A 14765-nucleotide genomic window follows, 5' to 3' on the forward strand; every position below is an offset into this window, starting at 1 on the left:
ACACATTTCAAGGTTGCGCAGTGGCAGTCCAGTGACAGCAGGGCTAAAACTGACTAATGAGAGAGTCTCCAAGGTCCCCAAAATGATCGTCCGATTTCAGACTACCACCCTCCAGCGTACATGAAAAAGAAGACAGTCCAATTGTTAGAAATCGTACGGTAGCAGGGCAGGCACTCGATGAGGGCCGTTGACATGGGCCGGGAGCCTGGCGATGACCAGACGTCATCTGATCATCACAGCCACCATGGGTCAAAATGAGGAGATGGCGGTGATGCTGCACAAAACTCATCTTGGCGTTGAGCACCGCAGCCTCTCCAAGACCCGCGTATTGACAAAATGCCGTTGATGCTGAGAAGAATACGAAGAAGACAGGTATATAGGTGCACAGTATATAGAGAGTAAATACCCCCAGGATACCGGGTGGCTAGCAGCCAGTGCCACTTGATGTGGACGGCCGTCTGCCAGAGACATTTCCACAGCGTCCATTCAGAGCTGCTGCCGACAGACAATCTGGGCGCCTAGCTGTCACCCGATTTCGTAATGATGCCCACCTGACTGATGCCTAACGGGCGGTGTCTAACTTCATGACCATGCCAGGGATTAAAAAAAAATAAATACCACAGCAGCAGCTAGTCTTAGAGATTCTTCTGATGCCTCCCCAGCATGCAGTGACAGTTGTATTTGTAATGAAGATTTCATGCAAATGTGTTATTTTTGTGTTAAATTCATATTATATTTTCTGTTTTGAATCACACAACTTCAATAAATGGCAAAAGGAAGAATACAGGAATTAAAAAAAAATAGTAGCTGCAGTTTTGTAGATCTATCGGGAAATTCCTCTGATGAATGGATGTGTCTGTCAGTGGATCCTCGCAGGAAACATCAGGGATTTACTGCATTTTTTTTTCCTTTTTTTAACCAGACCTTTAGGCTAATGTTGGGTTAAGCCACATCCATTAGTCATGATTATCACTAATACCTGGGATAATTGAGGATATTAACCTCATCATGTCCGCTGGGTCACCACTGCTCCACTTCAGGTTTCTTGATACTAAGCTTCGTGCATGAAAACAGTCACAGTTAAACTTGTCAACATAGTGATGCTTTAAACTTTTAAAAGTCTTGAACCAATTAACAACTATTGTCCCCACTTATGACTTCCTGTGATACATTTCTTTCATTCTGTGAATTACCCTCCCTTTTGTCACATTTACATTATTTTGATTTTACCTCTCTCTACTGTCAGATGGTGTCCTGCTTTCTAGTCACAGAGACGCTTTCAAAAAATTACCACAGAGTCATGATAATACAGTCTAAAGTTGCAATGCCATTTCAATGCCCTTTTGTGTTTTCACGCCATTTCCATGAGCATAAGAATGCTTGAAACAAACCCAAACCTCAGACATTTCACTTTTGTCATGGTGCCTGCATCTCAGTTAGCCTTGGCTCAGTGAACCTTCTGCCTGCGTTTCCTTCCTGCTGCACGGAAGAGTGAAAGAAATCACGTGGAAGAACAAACATGTTTGCACTGTCAAAGCTTCAAAAGAATAGAGGGAAACATGGTATTGGACCGTCATAACACAGACCAGTAGTTTAAAGCTGAGACAATTCTTCAACAATTACTGTTTATTTAATTTTCTTCGAAAAAATAATCTTAAATGCTGATTTTTATTTTATTTTAATCAGTCACAAAGAGCTTGTTGAAGCTGAAGCCTGCAGAACCTGAAACTGACTTTATTAAAAAAAACATAACAAAAACGTTTTAAACGAGAAGGAAACTGATCTACTTTCAACAAAAGTTAAATAATTCAGTGCCTAAGTAAAAAAAAAAAGCTTGTAATGGTGTTAAATGCACATTTGCTTTTTCTCTGATTGGTAAACCAGCTCAATAAATGCTGCATACTATAATCTACCCTTATTGTGTGAAAATGTACCTGCCTCCAGCTTTAAATATTTTTTTTTAAAATTATTATTATTTTTTGGGCATCTTGTATAATGTTTGTTGTTGTGTTAGCATTTGTCTTGCTTTTCTGTAAACTGTGCAGGTGTCTTGGCTGCTATATCAATGTTGCCATTGATTCAAAGCATTAATTAATCACCACACAATCCACATTGAAATTCAATATCAGCAGATCGGACTGCAAATTGCACCTCTGTATTTATTTGATCAAAAACAGCTGTTGAGTTGTTTTTTTTTTTTTACAGAAATTAGTTGAATTAAACAACAAACACAATGCGTAAGTTCACCCAAGTGATCAAAAGATCCTTTCCGGCCAGATTTGTCATTTTTGGTTGTGCACATTTTGAATTTTCAATAAACCCTGCATGAACAAATCACACAAGAAGAATCTTTAACCAGATTCACACTCAACCAGGTAATCTTTGAAGCTATAAAACGCTTGGCATTTAAAGGTTTAGAAAGAGGATGGAGTAGGAGTGGCTGTTATGGAACAGAAAGTAACAGAGATCAGTAAGGATGGAGTGAGGAAGACATTGAGGACGATGAAGAGTGAAAAAGGCAGTTTGTCCTGGCAACACACCTGTAAATGAATTAGAGTTTAGGAGACGTGGCAGCAGAGTTTCTGACTAAACTGTTTGAGAAGTTGTTGGAGAGTGGTGTGGATTTATGGAATGGATTGGATGAAGGTTTAAAACAAACCAAAAGTTTACATGTATTCAAAAAAAACTACAAGAAGTCCCTAATAGTACTGTATAAGGCCAGAAACGATTAATTAAACAAGAAATGTCACTTTTGCACGGTTGCCATGGAGAATTGTACCGTGAATGTCTTGTACCTATCTGTAAATAGCAATACCCGTATTGAATGCGCACATCATGAGGTTCATCATTAAGCACACTGTATTGTTTTGTGTCTTTTTTTAAACCACTGTGTGGATTTTTAATTTTTTGTTTGAAATAAACTGAAACTGAAAATGAGTGAGAGGATGACAAAAGAAAGAAGAAGTACACTGAGGGTTGTCTTTAGGAAAGGGAAGACATGCATTGCTGTAGAAACTACAATAAAATAATGTCACGAAGATATAATGGGAAAGAAGCCAGAATGAGATCAAAGGTAAACACTTGTAAACAACACAATACTTGTGTCAAGTAGCATAAGCGTCTAATGCTTTGTTCATATAGGGCATGTTTGACATGTTTAAGAATGTGCTGAACACGTTTTTACATACAGTGTTCACACTAGACTGTCGCTACCCGATACTAGTGCACGAACCTGCAGTTGGAAGAGGCTTGGTGGGAAATGTTGAAGCAGTGCAAATCTCGCAAATCTTGCTCCAGGCGTTTTCTTTCACAGCTCTTTTACTTGGTGACTTGGTGTCATATACATCCATCTGGCACAAACAGCAATTTCCTAATGTCTCATTCATGATCAATTTTTAAACGGTTTGCACGTCAATGCTTTGGAAAGGACGCTTTACACTTGTTGCTGCCGAATCCAAGTCATAGTTAAAAGGATTTAACTTTTGCCTAAATTTCTGCGAATCAATGCGTGAATGCTAGAGTTTTGAATGCAAAGGCCAAAAACGCGTATACGGGCTGGTTTGGTTCTGCGGTTTTTGGTTTGTTATTGAAACACGTCTCAGACTAACCCACCCACGCTTCCCACTTATTAGCAATGGTTCTCAAATGTGCAAAGGATTCATTGACCTAAACACACAGAGGAACAAGGTACTCTTCTGTGCTGCCGAGCGCTTGATTAAACTTCACGAAGTGAGAGCTGAAGAGCTGGATTAAAAAACTGCTGACTCCCTTCTCTACAGTTTGCTCCGGCTGTGTATCCGCCCTTTCTCTTTTTCTTTCCTCCCCCTCCCGTTGCAAGCCTCACTCTATCAAGTGTCTCTTATGCTGAGATTTATAAAGCAGAGGAATAGAGAGTGACTCATTAAAATCAGCCCCCTTTCTCCATTTCTCACTGTCTACCTCTTTTCATTTCGCTCTAAATATCTTTATCAGATGAAATTATGACTGTTCAATGCAGGAGGAGCCTGCACAGCAAAATTATACTTTCAAATCTCCACTTTAGCTGTGCAAGGAAAGAGACCTACATTTTCAATCTAATCAGAGCTACTGCAAGATGATAAGATAAGAAAAACAACTCAAAGAAGGACAAAATAAGGGAGGAGGGCAAGTTTATGTGAGTAAACAGCCGTGCTGGTGGAAAAGACAGCCTTGGTGAAAATATGTAAAAGAGAAAAGGAAGATGTTGCAGTGTGTACAGCGGCTGAGTTAACAGAACCGTGGATCAGTGATCCTGTCAAGCCAGAGAATGTAAGACGACAAAGCAGGCTGGGTGTAGGGGGGGAGGCACAGCGAGAAGAACTGCAAAGTTTGTGTTTCCACATTTTCCCATCAAATTTAAGCTTCCACCTTGTAGCTCTCTGCCAAGGGATGAGGAGGGGGTGAACGCTAAGTGGCTGGCAGACTGGTAATACAGTACATTTGCGCATTGCATTGTGGGAAGGGAGAACGACATTAAACGTGCTGAGATTTACTAGCTTGGTTGAGCTGCGGAGGAGCTAAAATAGTGCTATCCGTGGCAGCTGAGCTACAGGGGTGGATGCAACGCTCCCGTCGGACAGACGGTATGAGAGCAGGCAGGAAAAATCAAGGAGCCAATCAAGGTCCGGACATAAAAGGAGGTTCAATTCTCATCTGAAGGAAGTGAAGAAAGGAGAGCAAAAGATGAAGAGGAGGGGTGATGTCTATTCGTCAGTTTTATTTGAAAACCAGGCATTCAATGTTTATTCAATTTGTGTCTATTTATAAATCTGAGTCCACACTTGATTTCTGTGCCTACGTCAGTACATGTACCTGCATTTGTGAGGACAAGTCTTCATTTAGGTTGCAATCTCAGTTTGCCAGAAACTCAGCCTTGGAGTCAATTTGTGATTGATTTTCTTCTTTCTGCCCTCTATTTATCGTAGATTTTGCTGAATTTCTTTGCACTTGCGTTTTTTTTGTTTTTTTTTTAAACTAAAAGACTGACTGCAGTCTGTGGGCATTTCCACTCTCATTCTCTTTATCATTTGCAGTTTCAAAGTTACATAAATGAAAAGCGTATGCATGACTTGAACGAGACTCTTTCTGAGTCAGCAAAGATATTTAAAGTGGAGGAATCAATAGCTATCAACTTTAAAAGGGAAAATGAATGAATCATAGCGATGGCTTCAGCACTAAGGCTGCATGAATAAATGGATTTTTTTTAACCTCACTGACCCATTCATTGCAAACTTGTTGTTTTGCCAAACACTGCTCAAATGGGTTTGTAATATTGACTTTTTTTAATTAAGTATTAAATGATCTGGAATTCTTCCCTTCAGGGGACAGATGGTCACAAGACTGCGGTTTACCATTTCACTAAATACAAGGATCAAGCTCCTGGGACAAGTTCAGTCAAGTGTCCCTGTAATTATTCAGCAAAGTTTAATTAATAAAGGTCGACCTAACATCAAGCCTTTTTGTCTTTGCAGGTACAGGAATGGTTGTGTCTGAACTGTCAGATGCAGAGAGCCCTTGGCATTGATATGACCACGCCCCGTTCAAAGAGCCAGCAGCAGATTCACTCTCCATCCCACCAAGCCAAGCCCATTGTTCAACCTCAGCAGCCCACGTCTCAGCCAACACAGCCGGTAGCAGCAGCACAGTCCAAACCTATGGCACAGGCTCAATCTGTCCAACAACAGCAGGGCCAGTCTCAGCCCTACAGGCAGCCGCAGCCTCACTCACAACCCCAGCCATACTCTCAGACGCAGCAGTATCTCCAATCTCAAAACCAGTCATACCCCTCTTCACAGCCAAGGCCCCAGGTCCAGCCACACGAATCTCCAGGCTTACAAAGACATACAGGCCCTGCTGGTCACCAGGCTCAAATAGGGCAATCTCAGCAGGGTATGCGGTCCGACCCGTACTCCCAGAGAGGTCCTGGACCTTCAGGACCCATTGGAGGTTCAATGGGAGGCCCTGGCCAGCTTGGTGGTCCTCGCATTCCCCACCCTGGTGCAGTTCCTCTACCGGGTTTGACAAAGGCACCTTCCCAGCCTGAATTGGGCCGTGGCTCCCCAATGCATCAGTCAATGGCACGGCACCATGACCAAACCAGGAGTGCAGGATCTTCCCCAGCTCACAGACCTCAGAGTCAGGCTCCTCCCCCTGCTCAGGATGGCCTGACAAAACTTTTTGGCTTCGGGGCATCACTCCTCAATCAGGCCAGTACTCTGATCAACGTAGACCCTCTACCCACCGCGTCCCCGCAGCCAAGCCCGGCACGAGGTAAAGTGGTGTTCAGCAATGCAGCTTCAGACAACAGGCAGCAACAGCAAGGAGCCACCAGCACCAAGCTTTTTGGAATGGGGGGTCCTAGTGCCCCAGGCCCACAAAGCCAAGGTCAAATGAGAGATCCCTATCAGCCATCAATGATCGGTCCTAAGACGTCATCACTGACTGGAGTTCCTCATGATCCAAGTCAAGCAGGAGGAGGCATGAGTGGACCACATGCACCAGCTCAGAAGCAACAGCAGAAGACAACGCCCCATCTCCAAGAAACTCAGCAACAGCAGTCTCCTGCTCACCATCAAAAGGGGCAACAAGCAAAACAGCCGCAGTCACAAGGACAGCAGCATCAGCAAACACCTTCACATGAGCAGAAAGTGCCACAGAAGCAGGAGCCTTCTGCAGCTCCTGCTGTCATACCGGAGCCAGAAAAGCCCAAGGTGAACTGTCCTCTTTGTAAAACGGAGTTGAACATCGGCAGCTCTGAACCACCCAACTACAATTCCTGCACACAGTGTCACAGCCAAGTGTGTAACCTGTGTGGCTTCAACCCCACGCCGCATCTGGTGGAGGTATGGCACACATCCTGTTAATCAAATCTTTTTGCCCTCACACTTTTATCTAATCTGCTCACCCCTCCCATGTCTGTTAAATAGCCCTTTAATTTGACCTCCATATCTTTTACACAAGTTTATCACAGGATCCACGGAAAGTTATTGTTTGCTCAAAATGATAAAACATGTCAATATGAAGTTTTACTACCACGACAGAAATAAAGTTTTATATTACCCACATAGGAAAAAGAATGTCAAGGAAATGAAGGAAAAAAATTAAAGAAATTAAAACTAGAGTGACACATTTTAGTCATATTGCCAATAACTACGGTGGCCCTGAAGTACAGATCACATCGACAAATCACTCAACGCATCTAAGATCACGACAATTCAAAAAGCAAAAAAAAAAAAAAAAAAAAAAATAGATAAAAAACAAATAAAAATAAAATTACAGAGACCAAATTGTAAAAAAAGAAGGAAAAAAGGTAATTTCCAGAAATCAAAATTAACTGTTAAAGTATTTGCCTGATTTTTTGCCTGAATTGTGGTGAAGAGCTGAATGAGCAATCGTAAAACTATTTTACAGAACAAATGTCATCCAATCAGGGATGTCCAATAATACCGTAAATTCCGGACTACAAAGCGCACCCAATTACTAGCCGCACCCACCCATTTTCACATGTTTAACTACTTTTATACATACACAAGCCACGTCGGAGTACAAGCCGCATATATAAGGCAACATTATCATCCTGACAAATCACATCCTGACTCCCAGAGTAAGTGTGATTCATTACCACACAGTGGGTGGAGTCAGCTTTGCCTCAGGCTCATGTATTTGAGTTTATCTACATCTGCCAAACAGCATGGAACTCTATTCTGTTCACATGTTCCTCAGTTATGTTTTTTATTTATTTTTTTTTTTTATTTATTTATTTTTAACTCATTGACAATCTAGGTATCATACATAAAATTACAAACAGTAACCATATAATCAACATTACATCCCTCAGTTATGATGAGGAAATTTACATCCGCGATCCCCCATTTCCCATGAGTCTTAGGGGCTAAAGGCGGGGCCAATGCCCGGCTCGCCATACTGTTGTACATGTTTAAGAATGAGCAAGTATCAGCAGTGCATGGAGGGGTGAACGGGTAAAGCTCTCCTTCCGCTTGTGTCGCGGCAGCGTTATGGTACTAACACACCAGTAAAATAAAGCAGCGACGACTGAAAAGCGCGCGCCTCAGCGCGATACGCGCGGCTCCTCGCGGCGCGTGGGTCAGAAGTTTCCTTCCACAACAAACACTGTTGCTCCGCGGACGCCTCGAGTAAGCCCTGGCTGCAGCCTGCAGAATGGCTCGACGCCTCTGCGCTCCGCGCTCCTTGTCTCCCCTTCCTATCTACTCCGACAGCTCTGGCCAGGGCGGCTTCAAGGAGGAGCACTTCGTCCCCGTTGCGCCGGTGGATGGAGCAAATCGTTTCTGTGCAGAGCAATCGGACTTAATACTGTACGTTTTGTGTATGAGGGGCGGATGCGTTGTTACGTGTGGGAGCCTTCAGACTGCCATCGGCCCCGCAGCTCACACGACACGCAGTCTCCAGCTCACACGGAGGCTGTGAGCGTTTCAATGCAAATCTCTGCTCAGTCCTTAGAAACCGTTAACATGACCACGTCAATTTGTGTTTCCAGTCGTGTCCCGACAAAATAAAGGCTGATGTTATTCTCACATATTTACGTGCAGCCAGCCGAGTCACTATGACTCAGAGGTAAATTCACTCCATGCGCTATTCTCTCCGTCACGCAGCTGACCGGCTTTTCCAAACCCGTTGGTGATGGTGGATTTTTTCACGCTGTTTTTAACGATTGCTTTTAACTTGAAAGCTTCATCATATTGTAGTGGCGATCACGTGCACGTTGGGTCTAATGGCACCAAAGGATTCTGGGATGCGGCCGGGCATGCGTGTTTCGTTTTGTTGAACCATGACTGAAGTGTCTAAGACCTGAAGTCAAGTCCATGCTGTTTGGTTGCTTAGAGGTGTGTTGAAAAACAAATGACTTGTGCTTGGTGTTAGATAGAGAATACAAACCATTCACTGTGTCCGAAAATGCGTACATGGCGGCCGCCAATTAAAACCATAAATTAGCCGCGTCACTGAATAAGCCGCACGGCTGTAAGCACAGGAAAAAAGTAGCGGCTTATAGTCCGGAAATTACGGTACTTATCTTTTCTTGTTTATTTGTTTCATTTTTTAACATTTCCTTTTGATTTCTGGAAATTACTTTTGTTTTCTACTGAGCCCATAGCCTGACATGGATAAAATAATAAATATCTCGTTCCCAAAAATTAATATCTCGTTCCCACGCAATAATTAAGTACTGCAAACGAAATAAAATCTCGTTCCCACAAAACAATATTCCATTCCCACGCATTAAGGGATTTATGCGAACGAAATAATTCTTCACGTCATAAATCATTTATAAACACGAATGTGAGCAATGTTTGGATTTACAGCAGATACCTTCATTCATGTCTGTGTGTGTGTCATTACATTGCATGGAAGACATGGATGATGTTTAGAGCTCAAATGTATTTATTTCAAAAAGCACAAAAGCATCGGTAATCAGGTCTCCATGTCTGGATTCGCACTCCATGCTGCTGCAAAAGCTGCTTTCTGCCGCTACTTCCGTGTCTGTGTGACCCACATTCGTTCAAGAGGGGAAAAAACTAAAAACAAGAATGATCGATTTATTATTGTCTCAATGAAAATAAGAAAAATATCACGTTTAGGATGCCAAAGCTTGCTGCTTCGCCACACCGGACATAGCTCCTACGAGCTCTGTACATGCTGGCATTCAGACAGCCAGCGGATATTGTAGTTTACATTTAAACATAACATTAATTTTAGGCAACAATCCACACAAATACATATAAATTCTGTTTTGCATAAACATATATTTTTATAAACTATTTTTAAACAATATTTAAAAAACGTGGTATAAAGTCAGATGAAGGGCTTGTTGAAAAGACTTAAATAGAAAGGTGGGAATACAGTGTGCTGTGCAGCTGATATAGATGAGGTGAGACGAGACTTAAATGATTGCAACGTTGACATAACAGACAAAGGAGGGGGATACATTAAGAAAAAGAATGAGAAACCGGCAAAGGAAGAATAAATGAAAACAAGAAAGAATGAAGGTTTCAAGAAAAACTTAGCAAAAAGAAAAAAAGAAACATCCTTTCCAGTTATGCTTCCTTTCTGTTCTCCAAAGTGCTTCTGCACATGGAACAATGAAACATTTGAAGGTCTGCTGCTCTCAGCTCCCACCTATCGATCCAGGTGTAGACTTAAGGCCTGTTCACACCGGGACGAATTTCGCCGGCGATTTTCGCCGACGTTTAACGCCTCGTGACTAAACAAAGGGCACCAATGAGAGTGTGCACACCGACGCGAAGAAACGCCACGCGCCAAAGCGTCAAAAAAAAACAAACGCCTCGGGTTCGTTTTTTTTTTTCGACGCGTCGCGTCGAAATCTATTCGACCAATGAGAATGGCGCTTTTGCACACGTGTCTGGAGCTTCTGAAGTTACAGTAAAACACAACTTGGGGGCGCTCAAACACAAAACTGCCTTGCTGAGCACACATACCAGCGAAGAAGATAGACGCCAAGTAGCGTCTACACTGCTGCAAAGAAATAATGACGGACATTCTAAAATATCCCCTTACCAAGTACCAGTTGGAGTTACTGATGCTTGAAATATTCATGTTTTCTTTGTATTATTCTGACAAGCGCGTAAATACTTGCTCTCTTCTTCTGAGTGAAAAGCGACTTTAAGAATCGTAAAGTTGCGCAGCGCCACCTTGTGTACAGGAGTATTTCTGTTTACATTAAGCGCCATCTAATGCCAGGGAATGAAATTGCATGTTCGCTCGGCTCATCGTCAGTGAAAATCGCCTGGGTGTGAACACAAAAAACGTGGCGAAAAACGCTGGCGAATAACGCCTGGCGAATATTCGTCCCGGTGTGTGCGGGCCTTCAGACTTAAAAGGAGAATAAAAAAAACAAAAGGAGACTAGAGATAAAATTGCATTTAAAGGGAAAAACTGGAATTGAATTTTTTCTTTTGAATTGGTTAATCTCAAGCAATCAAAGCAAATAAAAAGTACTTTTGGAGACAAACAAAATATATACATAGATATATCAATTTTGGATTATTAGGCATGACTTGATTGGAAAAATAAAAATATAAAAGTATAAAAGGTACACACACATATATATATATATAGACACACATTAAATATACATCTGCTATAAATTGTTTATAATTTTATTAGTAAAAACAATAAAACATGAGGAAAAGTGGTGGTTTCAGTGAGAAAAAGGCAACACAAATGGAAAAAGTAAAACAAATAGTTTCTTGAAAGAACAGAGAATATTGCAAAAATACCAGCTTGCCTGGCAGATACTAGTTTTATCTGTTTCATCTGAAACCCCAAGACAAGCATCACACATTGTTAAGAAAGAATGAGCTGTTGTCACCTTAAAGGCCATTACCAAGCCACTGCTTACACTATGAAAAGTGAGACAAGATGTGGTCTTTATGTGAAGTTTTCACAGATGTATCACGGATTACCCACGTTAAACAAATAAGTTACAAACTTGAATAAGAGGTACGAATAGACCATGCAAAGAACACGTAAATCAATATAGAACATGAACCGTATCTGAATATTGCTCTGTATATGCAATTCATTAGTGATTCATTCATCAATAATGTAATTTTAACGTGATGTGTGTGCCGTATATGTGATACAAAAGTTATACATCAGTGGTTTAATCCATCAGACAAACGTGGAAAGGTCGACGAAAACCACAAATTTGCAAATGCATCTCATTAAAATCATGCACAATTTCACAGGAATTATGTAATAATTGCACATAAACTATGTTAAATACACACACACACACACGAGCTGTGTAATTTTCAACCAACCAAAAATTCAAAACACCTCAAAACTGGATTCATGTAAAAACCCATCGGCTGGGTCTGGTGTATCACGCATGTTTCATGTAAGACAGAAGTTTCATCCATTGATAATGCAAAAAATCTTCATGGTGGCTGTGTGACACGGCCTTAACATGAAAGCAGAGAAACATCATCTCATTTAAGCACTTATGGAGCAGAAAAATACACATATGCAGACACTGAGAAAAGAAGGATACAGAGTAATTTGAAAAAATGAAAACCCTGGTTGGATTTACACATTCTTATGTGCCAGAAGGTTTAAATATACAGGTTTTGTATTGTTCTCTATACATTTAACACATACTTGCTGAGTCTAGGATGTACTCTATGACTAGTTCATTCTTATTTTTGATTTTATCACATTGTAATATTTTAGGTGGTTCCAATAGTTCAAATTATATAGTTTTGTTGCAAAGCAAAAAATATATAATTTTACTGATCAAAACTTAAATCTCAGTGTTAAAAATTCTATAGTACCTTTATTTTTATTACCTCAAATTCTTTTTGAGAAATTTTATAATCACTAGAAGAAAATGTATCTTATATTTAATAAAAGATAAAAAAATAAATTATGGCTTTTTTGAAATTGTGTTTGTGTATGAAAAGAGCTGATCTAATTTCAACTTCTTTAGCATTTGCAAAATAAATACAAAACATTATGTTTTGTATTATATGTAGTATCTTTGAAACATCAATGAGGCAGTTTCCCAACGGCGTCAGTCTATTTTCTGAGTTCTTGAATAAAGAGACAAGAATGACTAAATAAATAACAGTAATCATCAATTCCACTGCCTATTAGAGGAATTTAATTTGATCATGTAATGGTTAGCCAGTTTTTAATCAAAGTTGTATATTCATTTCAAAATTTAAGAAAGACGATTGTGCAGTCATGTTCAAATCCTAACCCTTGGACATTAAACACAAGTCTAAGAAAACACCATCTCCTCTTTGGTGCCACAAAAATAAAAATGAAAAAAATAAATTACTTTTTTAGTTCTCGTCACCCTGAGCTGGAAAACCAGCCCATGTGTCTTTCTTAGACAAATTGACGTTTTCTGACAAAGTGGTACTGATGCGTGGTAGAATTTGAAAGAAACAGGAAACCTTGTGAAACCAAAACATGCAGGTTGCTCCAGCTTGATTCATCTATAATTAACAAAGTTTTTTATCTATAGATAGCAAGAGCAATGAAAAATGTAAGAAGAGGGCAGCATCAGCAGAGGCAGAAAAGTAAGATGTTGCCTGGTTTAGCTTCCTCTGTCTGCTGCTTCATTCACACTTTTGTTCTGCAAACTTTCTTTCTTCCTGTTTGTCAATTTTTCTTTTTCTTCAGTTCTAACACTTTACTCAGTCATTTAGTTATAGGTACAGCTTTGCACATTTCAACTCACACAACATGTGAAAAGACAAACTCATTCAAAACATGAGCAGAAGAAGCAAATGCATGAATGAGGCCATTTTTCCATCCAGGCTGATATTCAAACCTTCTTTGTCAGTTGTCTCCAATGCTGCATCCAGAATGCCATGATTTGTCTGAATTTTTAAATATATGTGTAGGAAAGTCTTTAATTGTCAGTAAAAGGCATGCAGATCGTTCATTTTAATCTCCTGAAGCGTTGGTCAATGATAAAGGGGAGTGTGTACAGACAAAGTATTAACCCTTTAACACTAGAGCTTTGAATTACCCTAACTCTTCAACTTTTTACCCAATTGCTTAATTCCATTGGATTCTGAAGCGAAGAAAAGCAGCTTTGCACTGAAATGCAACACTTTACAGTAGGGAAGTGCTTAAACAACCAACTTAAACAAGCCGATACTGACGCAGAGAAAAGCAGCTTTGCATTCTTATGGTGCACTTTATAAACAAAAAGTGTTGCATATCTTTGCATTGAAAAAAGCTGTGTCTCTCTATTGGAATTTTGATAATTGTGTGAATGGTCCAAGGGTTACGATACTTCAAAGAGTGTAAATTGTTTTTCCGTCACCGGCAACAGCTCTGGCATTAAAGTGTTAAACCCAGAGACTCAGATATATTGGAGTTGGGTCAGTTTGGGAATGATTTGAAAGTCCCATCAGTTGTTACGCATGTCGGTGGGTGAAACTTGTTCTCCAAAGTCACTCTCAGGAACCATTCTGTTCTTTAACCCCTCAAACCTACCCCTACCGCTGGAGTCTGCCATGACCTGACCTCCAATTTGAACCCACGACCGCCCAGTTTTGGGGCAGACACTCTACCTCTGGGCAACCAAGCTCATTCGCTGTGCATCTGATCTCACTGGACCAGACTGATATAGCCACTCACGTTCCTTAAAAAAAATCAGTCATACTTGGGACAAAGAATCACACTTAATAGTCTAGGTTTGGTCTGAACTTGATGGTTTCCTCACAAACTCTCTGTGTCTGAGCAGGTTTTGCCTCCTTTTACTGTCATATGAATCCCGGTGGGGTACAGTGACTGTGTCAATGATAATGGGCCACTAAGCAGACCAAAAATGAGAAATAAACTTCAGCGAACAAGTTGTGCTCAGTGAGTAAGTAATAGCAGTCCACAGTACAAACCTGTATGAGAGCAAATTACCAAAAAAGTTATTTTAAGTAGAAACATTTATTATCCATTGCATTTTTTTTCAACAGATTGTTGACTGGGAACAACATTATGATAATTGACATTAAATGAGAACATCTATACAGAAATAAACAGCTATTACTCGGTCCTTCTATGAGTCAGAATAACCGTTTTTGCTTTGCTGCCTTTTCTGTTCTTGCCAATCTATTTTGTCATGATTTTTTTTTCTTTATTGCAAGTTATTCAAGTTATAACCTGACCAATCAGATGCTTCAATGACAGAATGTGGTTCCTGCTGGCCCTCACACCCAACGTTTGAAATCTTTGAG

At 40.5% G+C, this 14765-nt stretch overlaps 1 protein-coding gene across 6 annotated transcripts in view; it reads left to right on the forward strand.

The window, feature by feature from the left end:
* Positions 1 to 14765, forward strand: part of bsna (bassoon presynaptic cytomatrix protein a) — an 89305-nt gene that overhangs the window by 21162 nt on the left and 53378 nt on the right. For 5 of the 6 annotated variants that reach the window (XM_078949580.1, XM_078949582.1, XM_078949583.1 and 2 more), the window contains exon 2: positions 5490 to 6860. In XM_078949580.1, coding sequence (XP_078805706.1) covers positions 5490 to 6860 — 1371 coding nt within the window. Of the gene's footprint in view, positions 1 to 4573; positions 4715 to 5489; positions 6861 to 14765 lie in introns of those variants that run through there. The other variant, XM_078949581.1, reaches the window with a different exon arrangement.

The sequence above is a fragment of the Oryzias latipes genome, chromosome 7 (assembly GCF_053564925.1).
Source record: "Oryzias latipes strain Hd-rR chromosome 7, Olatipes_Hd-rR_3.1".
Taxonomy (NCBI): domain Eukaryota; kingdom Metazoa; phylum Chordata; class Actinopteri; order Beloniformes; family Adrianichthyidae; genus Oryzias; species Oryzias latipes.